The sequence below is a fragment of the Bos indicus genome, chromosome 12 (genome assembly GCF_029378745.1).
Source record: "Bos indicus isolate NIAB-ARS_2022 breed Sahiwal x Tharparkar chromosome 12, NIAB-ARS_B.indTharparkar_mat_pri_1.0, whole genome shotgun sequence".
Taxonomy (NCBI): domain Eukaryota; kingdom Metazoa; phylum Chordata; class Mammalia; order Artiodactyla; family Bovidae; genus Bos; species Bos indicus.
Genome location: NC_091771.1, coordinates 47,514,269 through 47,537,788, shown reverse-complemented (window position 1 = coordinate 47,537,788; position 23,520 = coordinate 47,514,269). Strand labels below are relative to the sequence as shown.

At 36.3% G+C, this 23,520-nt stretch overlaps 1 protein-coding gene across 3 annotated transcripts in view; it reads right to left on the bottom strand.

Annotated features, from left to right (window-relative positions):
- Positions 1–23,520, bottom strand: part of PIBF1 (progesterone immunomodulatory binding factor 1) — a 230,594-nt gene that overhangs the window by 25,751 nt on the left and 181,323 nt on the right. For 2 of the 3 annotated variants that reach the window (XM_070800339.1, XM_070800338.1), the window contains exons 15-16: positions 18,107–18,237; positions 11,232–11,316 (exon numbers count right to left, since the gene is read on the bottom strand). The exons of the other annotated variant lie outside the window; for it this stretch is intronic. In XM_070800339.1, the coding sequence (XP_070656440.1) occupies positions 11,232–11,316; positions 18,107–18,237 (216 nt within the window). The remainder of the gene's footprint in view (positions 1–11,231; positions 11,317–18,106; positions 18,238–23,520) is intronic. 3 annotated transcript variants of the gene reach the window in all.

Genomic DNA, 23,520 nt, shown 5'->3' with positions numbered 1-23,520 from the left:
CTTAATCTCTCTTGGCTGAATGGAATTCTTTTATCATCTTGATTATTTTCCTCTGATTACCTCCCAGTAAGTATTCAAAGTTTTAAGTCTAGAACAGAATGAAGCCCTGGCCATAGCAGAGAAGAATAAGGCTTATCAACTCCTTATTCTAATGCATTTCAGATGATAAATATTTTTGGAGTCATATCCTATCTACTATGGAAAGCTTAGTGAGAGCTCAAGGATTTGGTAAATGAGACATGATTGTGCTGTCATAGCCTAGGGGACATAACTAATCACTAACAACATTCTTTCCTGAACTTGGATATAATCTTAAGGTCATCCTCAACAGTGAGGCAGGTAGAGGAAGCTAGCATTATTACACACTGAAGTAGGCTACTGCCACTGATGACTGAGAACAGAAGTGTGGGCACCTCAGTTCGGTTCTGATTGGTTTGTGCAGATCCCTCATTCATCTGATTACTGAATTTCACCTTGGACTTCTAACGGCCTTGCCTCTGGTACACATGTCGTCTTGTACCTGGCTTTTCCTTCTGTACCAGGATTCATCTAGCTGTTGTCTGCTTTCTGGCTTTTATTATTTCAGTATAATCTGGTAGGTTTTGATGCAAATTCTTGTTGATTTCCATCATTAATTTCAGACTCCAGGCTCTTTGAGACTCTTTGGTGTCTGGAGTGTGACTCACTCTAGTGCCTGAACTTCTCCATATTCCCAGTCTTCCTTCAGTGTCAGCAACTTGATACAGGATATAGATGTCCTAAGTTTAAATTAAAATACTGCCAAAGAAGACCATAATCATCTCATTTCACTGTTAATATTCTCTCCTGGCCAACACATATTTCCAGAGACTTATTTTAATAGCTTTGCAGTTTGTTTTATGCATGTCCTTATACCCAAGAATTGTTTAGTTTGTTATAAACGGCTGCTATCCTAAGAGTCATAAAAACACAGGGTTAGAAATGATAGCAAGAGGTCATTTACTTGTTCCTTACTGATAAAAAAAGGTCAGAGAAGTGTACTTACTATTTAAAAGGAAACATACCAAACTTCTAAAATGTAGTGGGAAAAATACACATTTCATTCTTTAAAAAAACAAAACAAACCTAAAACTAGAAAAGAAAGGTCTATGTGATACGTAATAGATGTGAAAGTGTGATGCAAAAAATGTTAAAAGGGCATATGTACACAAATAAGGTATTTCTATGGTGAGATAGAATGTTTCACTCAAGACAGAATTTTACCTGCAGGACACAACAGGGGTATTTGTAATTTTAAACCTGATGATGAAAAGATTAAAAAAGAAGCCAAGGTACTTGTGAAGATCAAAATAATCTGACCTAGCTCTGTTAAGTTTAGTGCAAGTCCACATAAACATGGAGGACTACAGAGTATAATCTTAAACAAAAAAGGTGCGTCTTTAGGCAATTCAAAACTGAGGAGAGGAAACACTCAGTTGCTGCTTCTGTCAAGTGTGTATAAGGCCATCACAGGGCTCTTTGGATATTTTAATTATAACATAATTAATTGGGCTGAAAACAATTAAAATATTTTGGTAGGAAGAAGTTATATTATTATACTTTTACACAGTAGGTTTAGTTTAGTCATACTTCAAGTATATTTAAATCCAACACTTGCAATGAGTATTTTTTGCAATACTTTACTCTCTGAATTTCCTCAGACCTAAACTCATATACCCTTATGTGGAAAAAATAAGCATTCTCAAATTTTATAGGGAAAATATGACTTATACTATATATGTTTTAGCTTTCCACTATAATAATTACCTTTAAAACACTCTTTTACATCTAGGAAATCAAAAACAAATTTGAACTTGAAGAGCACACTATGATGAGAAGTGTATCAATCTGAGAAATAATTACATCTTCATTTAAAGAAAAATTAACTTACCCACACAGTATTTTTTTAAGTCATGATGACTGTTCTGACTGTAAAATTTAACTACATAGGTGTCTAAGAAAAACATGTAAAAAGGTATTCTTAAGGAAATTTCAAAATAGTTAAGTATGAACCAAAAAGAATGACACACATATAGAAATATGTAATTTGTTTGAGCCCTTTATGAAGTGGATTGCCTCAGGGGCACTTGTGATGCCGAAACGTCCCTGAAACTTTCCGAGAAATCACAAAGAACATAGGAGTTAGTCCTGGAACATAAACATACCATAAAAGAATGATAATTATACCGTGACTTCATTTTGCAGAAACCTGGCTAACTGCAGGGGTTTTTTTTTTTTTTTTTAAGTGACACACATCGCAGTAAGAGGCAAGTTATCTGGAACCGTGGGAGTTAGGCCAACATTCAGGCAAGTGTGAGGCCTTGCACATTCTAGGCACTTACTAAGAAGTGGTTGGTTAAGTTCTGGTTAAATACTAACTGAAATGCTTGTGGACCTTGAGAGAGATTATTGACAGAAGCGCACTGGGTGAAAGGGTAGAAGAAGCTCAAGTTTTATTTTTTAAAATTTTATTTATTTTATTTTTGGCTGTGGTTGGTCTTCATTGGTGCTGGTGGGCTTTCTCTAGCTGTGGCTCATGGGGGCTACTCTCTATTGGTGGTGTATGGGCTTCTCATGCTGTGGGCACAAGCTCTAGGGCATTTGGGCTTAGCAGTTGTGGCGCAAGGGCCCAGCTGCTCTGCGGTATATGGAATCTTAACACACCACGCATCATCGGACCCACATCCTCTGTCCTGACAGCCATATTCCTAACCACTGGGCCACCAGGGAAGTCCGAAGTTCAGGTTTTAGAAACAGATGTATTATGTTCCACAAATATATATGTATGAGGGGGGAGCATGTGAATATATTAAAGGTTGGTTTCTAAAGCCCTCTATTTGACAGCTTCTAGTGAAATTATTCCTGGAGAAGGGAAAGGCTACCCACTCCAGTATTCTGGCCTGGAGAATTCCATGGACTATAGTCCATGGGGTCGCAAAGAGTCGGACATGACCGAGCGACTTTCACTCACACTCACTCAGTGAAATTATTATTGAAGACTGAAAAAGATCACAGTTTAACATTTAATTGAATACTTGCACATGTGTGTGTGTGTATGTTCAGTTGGGCAGTCGTGCCTGACTCTTTGCGACCCCATGCACTGCAGCCCACCAGGCTCCCCTGTCCATGGAATTCTCCAGGCAAGAATATTGGCATGGGTTGCCATTTCCTCCTCCAGGGGATCTTCTCCACCCAGGGACTGAACCTGTATCTTCTGCACTGGCAGGAAGATTCTTTATCACTGAGCCACTGAATCTGGGAAGCCCAACTGAATACTTACTATGTGCTAAATACTGTGCTAAAGGCTAATACACAAAGAAAAACTAGGCACTTCATTGGCAAGATGCATGTGTAATTATGATATATAGTGGTAGGAATATTAATACAAATATTTTTAGAGTTGTGGGAAAGAGATTTCAAAAAGCTTAAGTTTTTCTTTACTGAGTTATGAACGGCTTCAAAGAATAGATAACATTTGGACTGATTCTTGAAAAGGATGGAAAAGAGGGAAGGAACCTACATATACTGACTTATTGTCATATGTCAGAAAAGTACTACATTGTTTAATTCTCATACAATCCTGAGTTTAGAGGGGTTAAATTATTGTCTTAAGAATCCATAGTTACTAAGTAGCAGAGCTATCTTGTCTGTTCGATTGCTATATTTTCCCACAGTATTTCAAAATATGTGATGTAAAGAATATAAAGGTAATTCCAGTCTTACAAGTTAATGAGAGCTGAACATATACATTTGTAATTCTGGATCAGACCAACTGCCTACCTTCTCCATGTTTGCACCTAGTATGCTGAGTGAGTGTAAGCTGCTAGAGAAAAATTACACAGAATGGTACTGCAATGAACATATGACATCTCACCTTGGCAATTATTTGTTATGTCTGTAACACACATCACTCATTTATTATACAGCTATTTCAAACTTGTATTTTTCTCAAAATTCTGATCCTGGGACTTCCATGGTGGTCTGGTGATTAAGACTGCGTGCTTGTACTACAGGGGGAAAGGGTTTGATCCCTGTTTGGGGAACTAAGATCCCACATACTGCTGTCCAGTATGGCTAAAAAAAATTAACAGAGATTTCCCTGGTGGTACAGTGGATAGGAATCTGCCTGCTAATGTAGGGACACAGGTCTGACCCCTGGCCTGGGAAGATTCCACATGCTGTGGAACAACTAAAGCCCGTGCGCCACAACTAGTGAGTCTCCAAGCTGACTGAAGGGTAAACTGAAGCCCGTTTACCCGGAGCCTGTGCTCTGCAACAAGAGAAGCCACCAAAGTGAGAAGCCTGCATACCACAATGAAGAAAAGCCCCTGCTCATTGCAACTAGAGAAAGTCTGCATGCAGCAAAGAAGACCCAGCACCATCAAAAATAAATAAAAAACCAAATTCTGATCCTACCACCTGTCTTGCCATTAGAAAACAGCCATTAGGTGGGAACTTCCTAAATTCTTGCCACTGAACCTACTAAGTTACTTTTATTTTTTTTATTTTCTAAGTTGCTTCAGTCGTGTCCGACTCTGTGAGACCCCATGGACTGCAGCCTACCAGGCTTCTCCGTCCATGGGATTCTCCAGGCAGGAACACTGGAGTGGGTTGCCATTTCCTTTTCCACTAAGTTACTTTTAACATAGTTTTTATTTCTCCTCTTCAAAATGGAAAAGGTGCCCCCTCCTATCTAAAGTTAAATCCCATCATTTCATCCTGGATCTCTTTCTTTCCCAGCACTTTTGCTCAATTGATCCTCTTTTGAACTTTCAGTGTCTCCCTCTGATTGGCTCCTTCCTATCACCACTTAGGCTGGATACACTCCAACTCAGGAAGGTAAAAGCCCTTGATCTCATGCTCCCTCCCTGACCACCTTATATTCTCTTAAACAGTTGTTGTCCAGTCATTAAATCATGTCCAACTCTTTGCAACTCCACAGACTGCAGCATGCCAGGCTCCTTGAGTTTGTTCTATCTCCTGGAATTTGCTCATATTCATGTTCATCGAGTCGGTGATGCTACCTAACCATCTCACCCTTTGCCACTCCCTTGTCCTTTTGACATCAATCTTTCCCAGCATTGGGGTCTCTTCCAATGAGTTGGCTCTCTGCATCATGTGGCCAAATTGCTCCAGTAGTTGAAGGGACTTACAAGAGTCTTTTCCAGTAGCACAATTCAAAAGCATCAATTCTTCGGCACTTGGCCTTCTTTATGGTCCAACTCTCATATCTGTACATGATTACTGGAAAAACCCCAGCTTTGACTATACAGACCTTTGTTGGCAAAATGATGTCTCTGCTTTTGAACATGCTGTCTAGGTTTGTCATAGCTTTTCTTCCAAAGAGCAAGCATCTTTTAATTTCATGGCCACAATCCTTATTCAGAGGGTTATCTATTTTTTCTATTATTATTTTTCAACTTCTATGCATTTACCAGTTCACTGCAATCTGCCTTTTAGCACCACTGAAACTGCTTTTTTTTCTGTTTTAGCGTTTTTAAAAATCCAAATGACACTTTCTTTTTTATCTTTGTTTGACCTGGCCCTTTGGCAGCTGAAGCCACTGCTGCCAACCTCCTCCCTACTGAACGGTTCTGGCCTTAGGGATCCACACTTCCTGATGTGCCTGCCATTTCTCTGATCACTCCTCACTCTAGTGTGAGCTTTTTTTGCTCTGCCTATTCCTAAACTATTAGTACTCATCAAGACTCTGTCCTACACCCCTCTCGATTCTCACTCTATACACCTTCACTAGTTCATTCTATCTGCTTCCGTGTACACACCGTGTTCATGCTTTGACTCTCAAATCTCTAGCTCTAGAAAAGTCCTCTTCCTTGGACTCCAGAACCTACATTTCAAACTCTCTATGAATATATCCACTTAGATATTTTCTTGAGTTCTTTCCTAAACCTATTCATCCTATGGCCTTCATAGCATCACCATAAACCCAGGACACAAGCCAAAACCCCAGGCATCAATTCTCATTCCTTCTCTCATCATTCCCTAAATCCAATCAATCACCAAGCTCATAGTTTTCAAATTGGTTCATTTTTGTTGAACCCCAACATCACCAGTTTAAGCTCATGATACCAACTATTGCTCAATAAAACACTGAAAAGCTTCCTAAGAGGAGCTCTTACCACTGTCCCTAACACAGTTAGAATTTAAAGAATTTAAAAAAGAGCTTTTATATCCATTTCTTAAAATTATGCTCAGTATTTTACTAGATACTTAGCTGATTAAAGATATTTTTCCTGCTCTTGAAAGCTTAGATTCTAAGGACATATGATGAAATAAGAAAAGTCATTCTAAGGAATCATATTTCTTATACTCAAAACTGAATGTTGAATTTGAAGCCCTGATACTGTTAACTAAAAGTGAGGTCATGTTAGTCGGTCTTTTCCTTTATATTTTTAAAAACCTAATTATTTAAGATTTATATTTTATATTTTTAATACATAAAAGATCTTAGTATAAATGGAGGCACTGAAGGGTAAAAAAGATTTCATTCCACTTGAAAGATAAAGAGAAAGCTACTTTGAAGCATCATAAGTGAAAGAAAAGAAAAAGATTACAACACCTGGATAAGATATTTAGCTCTGAGTTTTCTGTCAACTAAGACAAAAAGGAAACACGTTAAATTATACAGTTCTCATTTTCTGGAAAAAAAAAAAAAGCATATAGCTTCATCTACAGTGGCAAAAATTTTCCTGGAACTCACGCAAACAATAATTCATCATGAGATTTTTGTCTAAATGAGACTAAGAAGGATCATAAGCTTCTGTTTCAGAAAAAAAAAAAGTTTTAACAGTAAGTATGTAATCATGGTTGAGTTACTTAACCATGAGTTACTCAGCATCAGTTTCATCTGTAAAAGTAGGGACAACGATACTTATCTCAGGGGACAGCAGCGAACACTAAATTATATAATATAAATGGAAGCATTTAGTAGGTCCCTAAAGTTTCACAAAACAAAGAGAAATGGCACCAGATTTTGTTCTGATCTTCTATAAAGGCAGGGATCATGACATTAAATTGTGTCTTTTTTAATAAGAGTGATTGATTTTTGGCTCTTCTGGGTCATCACTGCCATGGGTGGGTTTTCTCCAGTGGTGGGGAGTGGGGGTTACTCTTCACTGTGGTGCTCAGGCTTCTCTTACTGCACAGTACTGGCTCTAGGGTGCAGAGGCTTTTGTAGTTGCAGCACATGGGCTCATTAGTTGAGGTTCACGGGCTCTAGAGCACAGGCTCAGTAGGGCTTCCCTGGTGGCGCAGTGGAAAAGAATTTGCCAGCTACGCAGGAGATGCAGGTTTGACCCCCAAGTCAGGAAGATCCCCTGGAGGAAGAAATGGCAACCCTTTCCAGCATTTTTGCCTGGGAAATCCCATGAACAAAGGAGCCCAGTGGGCTACAGTCCTGGGGTCACAAAGAGACACCACTGAGTGACTAAACAACAATCCTTTCTTAACATTTTTTTATTAGGTTAATATACTTTCTCTAAAGAAAAGATGAGAATAAAAGTCACCCAATACACTTTCCAAATACATACAATGGTTTTGAATGTATCAATTCTAAAAACTGATAGAATAAGAGAGCACTATTGATTTTATCCTTCCTGGAAATTCTTAAGACCACAACTGAACTATTAATGTGAATGAGGTTTTAAGCTGCCGTTTTGAGCTAAGACCAATACAGAAAAGAAAAACCCTGTGGCCATGCCTCACCTATCCTAGCATCGTCAACCCAGGACTATCCCATCCATTTTCTTTTTTTCATGTAACACATATTTGATAACTATGTAAATGAAGTGGGGATCTCATTTTGTATTACCACCACACACACACAGTCTTACCAGAACTAAGTAACATCACTTATAAAATTAAAGCAAGACATGTCCAATGCAAAAAAGAATATGAAACACTTTAAATGTTCATTTGGTCTCTTTATGAATCACTTATTTAAACTAAGAAAATTTGGCTGATTGAATCAATGACTCATGCTAGATCATTTCCACAGGGTCCTGACAAGGGTGAGGCAAGTTCTCAGCTGCCCGCCCTGCACTGGGCACGCCCCTGAGAGGGGGCACCTCCACTATTTTGTGCCCTCGGTGACTGCTTGCCCTCCCCTTAGTCTCAGTCTTGATGTTCACTTTCAATAAATTTGACTTACCAGAGTCATTCTTATTCAACTGTTATCTACTAGGTGTTCTGGACATGTCACCCTCAGAGTCATAAAATGAATAAATCAATCTTGCAGATTCTGTCTCATCAGGCAAATGTTCAAAGGAATGGTCAAGCATATTCCTGGGTTACAGGCTATTTTCTTTCCATAGAAGCCTTCTGTATTTGCATTTGGGTCTGCACACATGTTAAGGGTTTCCCAGGTAATGCAGTGGTAGAGAATCTGCCTGCCAACTTGGGAGATGCAAGAGATGTGGGTTTGAATTCTGGGTTGGGAAGGCTCCCTGGAGTAGGAAATGGCAATCCATTCCAGTATTCTTGCCTGGAAAATCCCATGGACAGAGAAGCCTAGGGAGACACAGTCCATAGTGTTGCAAAGAGTCACACGTGGCTGAGCATGCACGCTGTACATGTGATGCAAGTTGGTGCTAAACTGTTTCTTTCTTTCTTCTTTTTTTTTGGCCAGGAGGCTTGTGGGATCTTAGTTCCCGGACTGCAGATCAAACTCAGACCCCTGGTAATGAAAATGCGGAGTCCTAAACACTAGACCATCAGGGAATTCCTTAAACCATTTCTTAGAAAAGATTACAAGCTTATATCAGATTTGTTTCATTAAACTTGAATTTTTACTTTGCTTTGGGGAAAAAGAAAAGCTACTTTTCTTTGACTGGCATAAAGAAAAGTTATAATGTTGGATTATTTATATACCAAAATGAAGAAATCTCAAATGCATGCCAATTAATTGATAATTATTTAATTAGATGTATATCCTTGCAAAATTTATTGATGCCATGCGGTAGCTGTCAACTTAATTCACCTTGCTAGTAGTTAATTTTTATGTTAAGACATATTTTCCTTTAAACCTACTCAAGTCTCAACCCACTATTAAAACTTATAGTTTTTATTTGGACTCATGAATAATGTGATTCCAAGTGTGACATACAAAATATATAAATGAAGGCTTTCATATATTTTTCAGAGTTAAGCATAATTCTCTAAATTCAAATAAGACTTGCCATTCTAAATACGTTATCTATTATGCAGCTTTTTTTGGGGAAAAAAAGCTTTTTGGTATGTATGACTTAATGGATCTCCGTAGCTACTACTTCTTATATATTCAGTTTTAAAAACTTTTGTTACGATACACATACTGAATGAATCTGGCTTCCACAGTGAGGCAACAACTATTTGAAATGGAAATCCTAGGACACAAGTAATAGTAGATGAGGCCTGGAATGCTTGAAGTCGGAAAAAAGAATAAATATCTTCAGAAATTTCTCTACTCTGTAACTTGTTGTCAGGTCTACTTATCTACCTAAAAATCACCTCTAAAATTTAGCCCAGGGACACTTTCTTATCCTTTTCACCCATCACATAAAATACACCTTTAGGAGAACTCACTCCAAAGGCCATTTCTAAGATAAAGACAGTCTCCCAATTCCCTTGACATTATTTCTAGGATATGTATCTTTAAGTTGTTTCTAGGAATATTTCTTGCTTCATCTCTCTCAATAATTTCCTTGCAATAATTTCTTCCCAAATACCTGATATATCTTTTCCAGATATGGAAATATATTTCCAGACATATATGTCTTCAGGATACTTATAAACCAATGACCTGCTTTGAGCATTTCTTTCTCTGTTAGGACTGCAAAACGGTAAAAATGTGGCTAAGACAAGGCAGTGACAGTACAGTGGAAAAAATTCATGGATTAAAAAACTAAGCTTAATGATACCAACTGTTAGTGAGAATGCAGAGCAACTGGAACTCGCACTTGTTGCTGGTGGGAATGCAAAAGACATAGTCACTTTGGAAAATAGTCTGGCAGTTTCTTACAATGTTAAACATACACTTTCCACATGACCCAGACCTGCTCCTGATATTTACCAAGAGAAAAGGAAAATTTTATTTACATAAAAACATATACACAACAGTGTACAGCAGCTTTATTTTTAAGGGTTCCCAAATGGAAACGACACAGATGACCCTCAACTGCGAATGGATTAACAAACTGTGGTATATCCATACAATGGAATACTACTCAGCAATAAAAAGGACAAGTTACTAATATTTATAATAACATGAATGAATCTTTTTTATGGCAACTGAACAAAACCCAGATTGAAAAGACCAATAATTTTATTATTATTATTATTATTATTATTTCCTTTTTTGGCTGTACTACTTGGCTTGTGGGATCTTAATTCCCAGACCAGGAATGGAACCTGTCCCATTGTCAGTGAAAGAGCAGAGTCCTACCCCACTGGACTGTCAAAGAATTCCCTGATAATTTTATTTATTTGACATTCTGTGAAAGGATAATACCTTTTGTTGGAAAAGGCAAAACTACAGGGATAGAAAACAGATCAGTGGTTGCTCAGACTAGAGTTGGGGAAAAGGGTTCAAGAGGGAATTTTCTGTGATGATGAAACTATCTTATATATTGCTTGTGGTGATGGTTACAGAACTGTGCGCATTAGCCAAAAATCACAGAATTGTGTGCATTAGCCAAAAATCACAGAATTGTATGCTAGAAAGGGTAAATTTTATTGTATATTATATCTCAATAAATCTGACTTTAAAAATGAGAAAGAACACTGAAGTTACCCCAGTGACCATCTGGCTCTAGACAAACCCCCTAAAACTCATTTACTTCTTTTATAAGATGGGGATTGTATTAAGTCTAAAAGATTTTCATGAGGAAGAAATTAAAGAAAACTTATGGATTTTAAAGTTCAACACAAATATTGTACACTAGGCACCGGCTACAGAATGACAAACAAGACAAGAGGTACACTAAAGAAATTTACTGTCTGTAGGGAGAAAGGTGTAACACACATGATTATTAAATAACATGGAAATTCAATGACGGAGATATGAATAAGGCAGTAAGGGAGCATCAAGAATTAGGAATTCCAGGAATAAGAATTAACTCATAATGAATATGGGAGACTGGGATCCAATAATCTCAACCCAATTTGATTCTCAAAAAGCCTAAAGTGTTAAAAAGCAAGACAAAATGGAAAAGTACCTCACGATGATTTAGAAGTTGTTCCAAATCTAATGCCATCTGATCCTTCATTTGCTGCAAAGCTGACTTTTCTTTATTTAAATTGCTAGGGGGAAAAAATACACCAAGTTTAAAAAACTGTCATACTAGTGCAAATTTAACAAATAAGAAATTGTAGAAGATTAAAGACACATTTGATGATTTGAATTAAAGAAAAATTAAATTTATACTTCATAAAGATATCAGATCAGTGACTTCAATGTTTGATTCAATCATTGGCCTACCTATTTTATAAGAATATTTTTTCAATCTGACAACGTGACTGAGACATTTTCATAGAATACTTTTCTGCCTAGTGGGGGCATACAATTAGTGTTTTTTTTAAAGATGACTGGTTACTCCTGAAATGTAAAAAGATGAAGTGGGACTTATATAAAAGGTAAAAAGAAAGTACATATGGCACCATATTAAAATTTGAGACACTGAAAGTCAAATTATAACGTTTATCCTTAAAACTGAAAGTATATTTTATAATTTGAAAGTGAAAGAAAGTGAAAGTGAAGTCTCTCAGGCATGTCCAACTCTTTGCAACCCCATGGACTGTAGCCTACCAGGTTTCTCGGTCCATGGGATTTTCCAGGCAAGAGTACTGGAATGGGTTGGCATTTCCTTCTCCAGGGGATCTTCCGGACCCAGGGATTGAACCCAGGTTTCCCACATTGTAGGCAGATGCTTTACCCTCTGAGTCACCAGGGAAGCCATATACTAAATTACCAGGTACATAACTGAGATAAATTAATTAGATATTTGGTCTATACTAAACTCAGGAAAACAATTTTTGCCTCCATTTTCTTAGCTTAGTCTTTAATTTCTAAGTCTGCATTGTGGATTTTTCTTTGAAATGACCTATTTTCTGATAGGAAAGGGTGACAAGCCTAATTGTAAGGACATATTATTATTTGAAAAGATAAATATCTGAGGCTTATCTTACACTGTCTGGAGTTTTATTATTCAACATATAAGAATTAATTAGAACCATTAAATATTCTTTGAAAGCCACTGGAGTGAGTCTATTCAGACAGTACTGCAACCAGGATTAAGAAAAGCAACAATGAATTGAAGAAACACAGTTCCTTGAATGTCAAAACAGAATCTGAGACAGTAAAGTTAATGAGAATTGTTTGCTGAATAGGTAGGATGTTTTAAGTTATACTTTAAGAAAATGGAATGCCACTAATTTTTAAAATATTAGGGACAAGTTTTTTTTAAACTCAAGGAATAGCAGTACATGTTCTGGGAGAACTTAATTCCAAGGACTTGAGAATAGAGAACTTCCCCAAGGAAGCATCAGAGTCTGTCCTCTGAGAAGAAAGACTAGATGCAATTCTGACTTCCATTTCCAACTGTGCCACTGATTCAACTGTGCAGTATGCTGCTGCTGCTGCTAAGTTGCTTCAGTCGTGTCCGATTCTGTGTGACCCCATAGACGGCAGCCCACCAGGCTCCCCCGTCCCTGGGATTCTCCAGGCAAGAACACTGGAGTGGGTTGCTGTTTCCTTCTCCAATGCAGGAAAATGAAAAGTGAAAGTGAAGTCGCTCAGTCGTGTCCGACTCTTCGCGACCCCATGGACTGCAGCCTACCAGGCTCCTCCGTCCATGGGGTTTTCCAGGCAAGAGTACTGGAGGGGGGTGCCATTGCCTTCTCTGTGACTGTGTAGTATAATGCACCACAAATACCACCCCAATGAACCTCAGTATTCACATCTATTAAAGTGGAAATGATGCTCATGTATGTCAAAGGGATATGTGAATTATCTAATGAATGATTATATAAAACACTGAACACAAACCTCTACATAAATGCTATACTGTGTTACTGATTTAGATAAGAGTCATAAGAGGAAAATGGTAATTAAATGTCAATAAAGGTAAGCAGCTCAGCAGGAAAACAAACTGACTTTTGTATTTAGGCGCCAGAGATCCTACTGAGCTGAGGAGTTGAAAAAAACTAGATATAAAGGAAATCGAGTGCCGTGTTCTGCTTGAGTCCTCCCCAAAATGGTAAAGGATCGGGTGTTTCTTTAACTTTAAAATTCTATATTTTTCAAAATGAAAATAAATGTCCAATAAATAGGAAGAGGAATTTTCAAAGAACAGATATGTGTTCATATACATACTCATATACATTTACATATGTATATTACAGGTACCCCCCACACACAGAATGTAAACATGGACTCCATGCAGTACACACAGGGGTGTGCATACACAGACACAAAGACAGGCTCTCAAATATCAACAGGCCCATTAAGTACAGTACAGTGTAATAGGAATGGAACGTTGATGTAATCAAAGGATTTGGACCGAATAATTCATTAGAAATGCTTCATATGTAGTGCCTAATTTTTTTAGAATAAAGTAAATATTTCATATTTAAGTAACAAAAATAACCATATAATATGGAATAAAAGGCAAGTGGATAAACGGGCTTACAAAGCAACTCTGTGACACGTTGGCTCCACAGACTTGCAGTTGCTCAGTCGTGTCTGCCTCTTTTGAGACTGCGGTCTGCCAGGTTCCTTTGTCCATGGGATTTTCCAGCCAAGAATGCTAGAGTGGGTTGCCATTTCCTTCTCCAGGGGATCTTCTTGACCCAGGGATTGAACCTGCGTCTCCTGCCTTGGCAGGTGGATTCTTTACCACTGAGTCATCAGGGAAGCCCCTTGGGTGTATATTCTCAGTCTTAGCCTTGTCTTTCTTAAATCACAATGGAGACCACTTTCAACACGTGGGTCTCTAAAAGTGAATATGATGATTACTATATTCTGTGTTCTTCCACACACAGTAATTACTCAATGGAAGTTTAACCTCCATAGGACATTTCATAACAGTGGAAACTTACCCTTAAAAATACAAAGCTTCTATGCGTGACTCATAAAGCAACTACAAAACAAATCTCCTTATAAGCACATCTACGGTGAATGGTATATTACACCCATAATTGTTCAATTCACTGTTAATTATTACTCAGAAATTCATGTTTATGGCTCTGTTTCACCTGCTGTATGAAAACATATTCCTGATATACTGTTTCTTAACTTCCTGGATCAATATACTCTGGCTTAGTCTTATAAGCCTAAGTAGTCTTTTCCTCCTAAATGAATAGTTAACAAAAAATGGAAAACTGACAACAGAAAAAGAAAATTTATGCTAATTATTCTCTTTCCATGCTTTCTTCAGTCCTGACCTATAGATCAAACCTATATAACTCAGACTCTCTTGTGGATTGGTGGAAGGTTGTTAAAAGTACTACTTTTAGAACAGATTATTTCTTTAATGACAGTGAATAGTGATATCTCAAGTGTTAGCTATTAACATGTTTATCACAATCTCATTTTAGTGCATATTTACTCTAACCTTTCTAGGCACTGAATAAATTGTATCAATAGCTAAACTGGCGAGTTGTGGGTGATATAGTGATACTGCCTTATTTTGTAGAAAAATGATAAAATTATATTTAGTTCTTTAAAGAAGGTTATATTGTATAAGCTAGAGAAATATTTACAAATTAATCAGTTTATGTAAATATTCTTTACAATTAAAATCCACACCCAGCAAAAACAAACAGGAATTTTCAAGGAACATAATCACTTAGTCATCTCTTTGGATGGGTCATCGAATGTTTAAATTTCGAATTAATGAAGTACAAGAGGAAGGGAGGTAACATTTACTGAGTTTCTCCTGTGTGTCGGAGCTTTTGCTTTTTATATGCTACTTTATTTAATTTTCACAATTACCCTTTGATGTTCACATTAATATCTATATTTTTTACAGATGCATTTACCATGAGGAAAAAAACCAGGCTGATATGTACTTGAAGCCCAGTATAATTCTACTCTATTTGAAATGCCACTGGCTCAGAGTCAGGGTGATGGTAGGCAGAATGTGACCTAACCTGCTGTGTCTGACTTGTTGACTGGGCTGTGTATTGTATGGTATCTTTTCATCCATGACATCAGGGTACAGCTACAGCATCTTGAAAGCCATAATTAAAATGCTGAAAGCACCTTAACTCTTCACATTAGAAGATAGTTGCTTCAATGAAGGGCAAGACTTCATATCCTGTGAAATATTAGTTCAGAGTCTACTAAAATAGTATATACTAAATTTATGAAACACAGACAGCTTTAAAGGTCTCAGATGTTTAGCACATAAAATTTTTTTTGTTTGTTTAATTCCATAATTGGCATAGTTCTTATGATTACTTACTGTTGCTGTTATTAAGGGAGTCCTAATTTTTGTCATGGAGAAAGAAATGGCAATCCACTCCAGTATTCTTGCCTGGGAAATCTCACGGACAGAGGAGCCTGGCGGGCTACAGTCCATAGTGTGGCAAAACAGTGGGACATGACTTAGCAACTAAACAAATTTTTGTGGAGATTCAGCATATTTTGAGAAATGTTATTTCTCATTTTAAAGATAATTTTCAACATAAAAATATGTTAAAAATAAGACAATACTAATAATATCAAACCTTTATTGAGCATTTTCAAGTGTAGGAACAGTGCTATATGTTACAAAGGTTATATCATTTAGTGCGCAGAATAACCATGTGAATTCGGTGCTGTTGGTGCCACTCTCATTTCACGGATGAGAAAATTGGCTATAGTGTCCAGTACTACAGCCATTAGCTAGCCAGAATTGGCAGTGAAAATTAACATTAATTTAATTCAAATACAATTAAAAATTTAGTTCCTCAGTAACACTTAGCATATGCTCAATCGCCACATGTAGCTGGTGGCTACCATATTGGACACTGCAGAAAGGTAATATTTTATCATGACAGGAAGTTGTACTGGATGAAGTTCAGAGACTAATTGATTTGCTCTAATTCAAAACTAAGGACGGAGCTGGATTTGTCCTTGTCCTCCCTTTTAAAATCTTTTTTTGAAAAGTAACGTTATTATGAAATATTTCGAGAAAATTTAATAAGGCCCCATGTATCTGTCACACAGTTTCAACAATTATCAACTCACGAAAAGCTCTCCTTTTAACTACTATTCTACATTATTTTTTGTTTTTTTTGCTTCTCTTAATTATATTAATGAAAAATTAGCTATTATTCAGATTAGAACATAGGGAGGCAATATAATATAGAGGTGATGTGGAGAGGGAGGAGGGAGGAGGGTTCAGGATGGGGAACACATGTATACTAATTAAATAATTTTCTATTAAAGAAAAAAAAATATAGAGGTGAAGATTATGGAATTAGAAAGCAGACAGATAAAATTTTGGCCCTATCACAAAACTAATATGTTCTTGGATGACAAATGGCTAATTTTCTCCAGGGGTGAATTTGTTCATCATTATAATTTTCTCCTATAGCTGGCTATATTTTTCTCTATAAAACACATTTTTAGCTATCCTAATTCTTAGTAAAATAAATATTCAAACAAATTTACTTGAAGGTAATTCTGAAAGAGGCAAATTTCCCACAGGGCTTTTTATATATCCCTGCTCCAAGATTACAAAGGTAAAACAAAACTCTATACAAAATTTCAAATATAATAAATTTCTATAATATGTAAAGAAAAAATTCTCTTTGGGGCTCTTTCCTCAATTTCCCTAGGATAACCAAGTGTCCAGTGAATGATAAGACCTAATTTCTATTGCTCCCAATAGCTATTTATAGAATGGTTTAGTTAATTCACTGAATTAATTTCATAATGCTGGTTATGAATATTTTAAATATTTAACTTTAAAATTAATTTAGAAATAAATTGTTATCTATGTTGACATTTAAAACATCAATGTGATTTAAAATTACTTTATTATATTATTGAAAAAATTATGATCAAGAATAAAATTCGGGGCCAATTTTTTGGTGGGGTAGAAAAGAGAGGAAAAGATTATTCTGATTCATCAAAAACAACATTCACACTTTCGAGTTAGTTATCAGAGAGCTCCAGTGGCGCAAACAGTTAGCATGTGGACCTTATATGCAGTTAATTATCAGTAGTTTTATATTTTTGGTTATATATCTCGGGAAACCTAAATTTAATGGCTATCTTCTCCAATAACTATATTTTTAAATAAACTACCTTTTCTAATTACTTAATTTAAGAATTTTCTTTCTCATCTAATTCTTTGCTTATACTTTTATAAATTGGTTAATAATTTAATTACTTATTCTAAATAATTTTAAAATCTAATGATAATTAAGCCAACTAACCAAGCATCCATGAGTTAAAACATCTTTCTTTACATAGCATCATTATTCTACTGTAATTTAAAAAGATTAAAATGATCTCATTAGATGAACAGGTAAAGAATCTGAATAATTATTCAGTGGAGCAAGTCTTTTGATAAGGTGTCATGTAAGAAAACAATTTCAACTAAGGACGTGAAAGGAATTTATTTACATTGAGGTAATTTATGGTTTACTTCATGTAAAAGGTCAGAGGCAGAAAAGCCTAAATTCCTTGGCAAAGTCAACAGGAATCTAAGTAAATGTGTACATTTTATCTGTTTAAAAAGTCGTTCTGACTCCACAAGTGGCCCATCCCACTAAAGAATTCTAGGGAACAAGGACAGCATAGGTTGGCTGTTGTGTGCCCTGGGGTGGGGGGAGTGCTTTGTTAATCAGTGCAGCATTGCTACTTCCAGGCTAAGACTTCTGACTTACCGGGTGGAATGTGAACACCTTAATGGGATATGACTTAGCTTTTCTAAGAGAAATCTAACACATCACATTTAAGACCACCTTTGGTCATGTACATTTTTTCTTCCCAATTTCCAACCTCAACTACAGCAGTATTATGCTCACAATGCCTTTATTATCCAAATAAATAATAATAATATTTTATTACTCAAATACAAGATTTGTAGATGGTTACCTGACATCTTTTTCTAGTTCGGTAATACACTTCTTCAGGGAATCAATCTTAGAATCTCTCTGACGCACTGATTCAATGAGATACCTGTAAGGTTGTTGAGTCTGGTTTAACAGAGAATTGGCCCTGTCAAGCTAAAGAAAAAAAAAAGGTTTCATTAAAATCTAGACAATTTCATAAGAAACTGAAACTGTTCAAAATGCTCTAGCACAGACACCAGCTCTCCTTTACATGAATTACTCTGAAAAGCTCTTCCTGTGTAAATCTGAAGGTTTTAAAAATTACTAACCAACATAACTATTCTTTAAAATAAAAATAAAGACCATGTAAATAGGAAAGAAAAATTTTAAATAAAATACTAAGTATTACCAATTTGGGGGATGAGTCACCTAAATTTTCTTACTGTTTGTTGGTCTGAGACAACATGCAATATAAAATTCATCTTTTAATGAATATCCATTAGCTAAAATGAAAATCATTTATTTGAACTTTATTTCTACTCAGAATAACACAGTGAAAGTGTTAGTTGCTAGTCGTGTCCAACTCTTTGCGACTCCATTAACTGTAGCCTGCCAGGTTCCTCTGTCAATGGAATTCTCCAGGAAAGAATACAGGAGTGGGGTTGTCATTCTCTTCTATAGGGGATCTTCCCAACCTAGGGATCGAACCTGGGTCTCCTGCATTTCAGGCAGGTTCTTTACCATCTGAGCCACCCAGAAGCCCCAAAATAACATAATCACTTATAATTCTGTGATTTTTCATGCTTTCATATTCCTTGTCATCTTTACTTACGTACCTAAATCACTATGTATAATTTATGCACCTAAATAACTATATTATGGCAGAAAGTGAAGAACTAAAGAGCCTCTTGATGAAGGTGAAAGAGGAGAGTGAAAAAGTTGGCTTAAAGCTCAACATTCAGAAAACTAAGATCATGGCATTCGGTCCCATCACTTCATGGCAAATAGATGGGGAAACAGTAGAAACAGTGGCTGACTTTATTTTTCTGGGCTCCAAAATCACTGCAGATGGTGACTGCAGCCATGAAATTAAAAGATGCTTACTCCTTGGAAGGAAAGTTATGAACAACCTAGACAGCATATTCAAAAGCAGAAACATTACTTTGCCAACAAAGGTCCATCTAGTCAAGGCTATGGTTTTTCCAGTGGTCATGTATGGATGTGAGCGTTGGAGTATAACGAAAGCTGAGTACAGAAGAATTGATGTTTTTGAACTATGGTATTGGAGAAGACTCGAGAGTCCCTTGGACTGCAAGGAGATCCAACCATTCCATCCTAAAGGAGATCAGTCCTGGGTGTTCATTGGAAGGACTGATGTTGAAGCTAAAACTCCAATAATTTGGCCTCCTGATGCGAAGAGCTGACTCATTTGAAAAGACCGTGATGCTGGGAAAGATTGAGGGCAGGAAGAGAAGGGGACGACAGAGGATGAGATGGCTGGATGGCATCACGGACTCAATGGACATGGGTTTGGGTGGACTCCAGGAGTTGGTTATGGAAAGGGAGGCCTGGCGTGCTGCGGTTCATGGGGTCACAAAGAGTCGGAGATGACTGAGCGACTGAACTGAACTGAAATAACTATATATATTTTAAATAATCATGTTTAAAATATAAACATAAAATTTATGATTTTGTGCATTTTACAGTGTACAATTCAATGGCATTAAGTACATTCACAACAGGTAAGCATCACTAGTATCTATTTCTAGAATATTTTCATCAACCCAAACAGAAACTCTGTACAGATTAAGTAAAAACACTCCCCTTAATTCCCTAGTTCCCAGAAACCCTTTTCTTTCTATATGAATTTGCCCATTCTAGATACCTCATATAAGTGGAATCATATGATATTTGTCATGTTGCCTCTGTTTAATTCATTTAATTCTAATGTATTCAAGGTTTATCTATGTTGCACCGTATTCCTTTTCATGGCTAAATAATATTCCACTGTATGTTTATAGCATATTTTGTTTATTCATTCATCTGCCAGTGGATACTTGCATTGTTTCCACTTTTTGGCTATTGTGACTAATGTTGTGGTGTACAAATACCTGTTTGAGTCCCTGTTTTCAATTCCTTTGGTTATCTACCTAGGAGTGGAGTGGAATTGCTAGGTCATATGGTAATTCTGTATTTAACTTTTTGAGGAACTGCCAACTGTTTTTCAAAGTGACTGCATCATTTACATTCCTACTAGCAATGCACTTGGTTCCAATTTCTCCACATCCTCTCCAATACAGTTATTTTATGTACGTATTGGCCATTTGAATATCCTCTTTGGAGAAATGTCTATTCACATCTTTTGCCCATATTTTAGTTAGGCTTTTTTTTTTTTTTGCTGTTGAGTCATATGAGTTCTTTATATATTCTGGATATTAAATCCTTAATTAGCTATGTGAATTGCAAATATTTTCTCCTATTCTGTAGGCTGTCTTTTCACCATCTTGATACTGACCTTTGATCACAAAAGGTTTTAATTTTGATGACGTACAACCATACCTATTTTTGTTGTTGTTGTTGCACATAATTTTGGTGTCATTTTAAAGAAACCACTGCCAATCCCAAGGTCATAGATTTTCTCCTACATTTTCTTCTATGAGTTTTATACGTTTATTTTTGAAATTTAACATATTTGATTCATTTTGAGTTAATTTTTATATGCAGTGTAAGACATGGGTCCATTTCAATCTTTTACATGTAGATATCCAATTTTACCAGTATTGTTTGTTGAAAGGACTGTATTTTCTCCATTGAGTGGTCCTGGCATCCTTACTAAAAAATCATGTATGTGAGATTTACTTCTGGGCTCTCAATTCTATTCCATCAATCTTATATGTCTGTCCTTATGCCAGCGTAACACTCTTTTGATTACTGTAACTTCACAATAAGTTTTAAAATCTAAAGTATGAGTCTTTCTACCTTTGTTTTCCATTTTCAAGACTGTTTTGGCTATTCGAGGTCACTTGAAATTCCACATGAATTTTTAAATGGGCTTTTCTGTTTCTGCAAAACATACCTTTGGGATTTTGATAGGGACTGCTCTGAATCTGTCAGTCATTTTGAGTAGTACTGTTATCTTAACAATATTAAGTCTTCTACATACAGATAGCTAACAGGTAGATGAAAAGATGCTCAACATCACCAATCACTGGAGAAATGTAAATCAAAATCACAGTAAGTTATCACCTTACACCTATCAGAATGGCTATCATCAAAAAGACCACAAATAACAAATGTTGGCAAGATGTGGAGAAAAGAGAACCCTTGAACACTGTTGGTGGGAATATAAATTGGTGCAGACACTATGGAAAATAGTATGGCGGTTCTTCGAAAAACTAAAAATAGAGTATCAGATGATCAAGCAATCCCACTCCCCTAAACATATCATTTATTTTAGCACTGCAATTTTTTTTGGTTCTTCTGTCCTTTGGAAAAGATGGAGATACATGCACCCCAATACTCATAACAGAAGTTGCTTAAAATAGCCAAGATATAGAAGCAAGTCCATCAACAGATGAATGGAGCAAGAAGATGTGGTGGCTTCACAGGTGGCTTAGTGGTAAAGAGCCACCTGCCAATGCAGAAGACATGGGCTTGATCTCTGGGGTTGGGAAGATCCCCTGGAGTAGGAAATGGCAACCCACTCCAGTAGTCTTGCCTGGGAAATCTCATGGACAGAGGAGCCTGGCAGGCTACAGTCCACGGGGTACCAAAGGCATCGAATAGGACTTAAAGACTAAACAATAACCACACACACACACACACACACACACACACACAGAGAGAATATTACTCAGTCATGAAAAATGAAATACTGCCATTTGCAACAGCATTGATGGACTCGGAGGGCATCATGCTTAGTGAAGTAAGTCAGACAGAAAGACAAATATTGTAATGTTGTCACTTATCTGTGGAATCTACAGAATACAACAAACTAGTAAATATAACAGAAAAAGAAACAAACTCACAGACATAGAAAACAAACTAGTGGTTTATCTGTGGGGAGAGGGAAGAGAGGGTAGGGGAGGATAGGGGTGGGGGAGGAACAAACTAGTATGTATAAAAGAAGTCAGTGGGAATTCCCTGGCGGTCCAGTGGTTATGCCTCTGCACTCTTATTACCAAGGGCCTGGGTTCAATCCCTGGTCAGGTTACTAAGATCTCACAAGCCGTGCAGCATGGCTAAAAAGAAAAAGCAAAAAAAAAGCTACAAGGATATATTGTACAGCACAGGGAATATAGTCAATATTGTACAACAGCTACAGATGGAGTATAATCTTTAAAAACTGTGAATCACTATGTTCTATATCTCAAACTTATACAATGTTATAATTCAACAATACTTTAATTTAAAAAAATTAAGAGAAAAAACAACCAAGCCAACCAACCAAACACACAAAAAACAATCTTAAATCATCTATTAGCCAGGGATGTCTTCTTTAACTTCTTTCAGGAATGTCTTGTAGTTTCCAGTGCACGTCTTTCTCCCCTTTGATCAAATTTATTCCTAAGTATTTTATTTTATAAATAAAATATTCTAGTTCCTTTTCAGATTGTTCAACGTTAGTGTACTGTGTACAACTTTGTATCATCCTTTTTCACTTTATCTTATATCATAATCATTCTTTCAGGCTGTCAGAAGACCTTAATTTATATTTTTAATGGTTATAAAACTGTCTAGTAAGCCAGTGAGTCACAATTTAATTACATTGTTTATACTAGCAAACATTTAGGCTGTCATCAATTTTTGACTAGTATAAATAATGCTAAAACAAATTATTTTGTACTGTAGATAAAATTTTTCCTTGATACTTTAAAATTTTTTTCCATAACAGAAGCACCAATATGAAAGGGGTACAAACTATGTAATGTTCTTGATATATAAGACCTTTCCTTTAGATCTTCCTAAAGGATTTTATCATTTATGTAATCAACCAACCTTAGTTTTTTTAAATTTCTTTGTGTTTACTCTTCTTCTCCTAAGCAAATATAAAATGTATGCTAGAACAGGACTACACACTACTGTCAGTATGAGGAGGCCACCACTTTGGTACATAATAAGTTCTTGAAAAAGGAACTAGAAAGCTGGATATGTGAAAACTGAACAATTAGAAAAAAAGTGGTGGATATCTATTATTATAAGGATGAGGGGGTCAGGAAGGGAGCATTTTATTATGCAGAAAAAAAAATGATAAAATTCCTACTTTATGACCTTAAATGTTCTTTGACAATAAAATTCTAGCTTTTTATATGAAAAAATTTTTTCTCTTTCCTTTATAAACCCTAACAAGTTTAACTGAGGCTGAAGATTTGCTGTTTTTCTAGGACAAGAAATGATTTATATTTCCCTCTCAAATAAACTACATTTACAAGATCTACTCATTTTTTTTGAATTAAG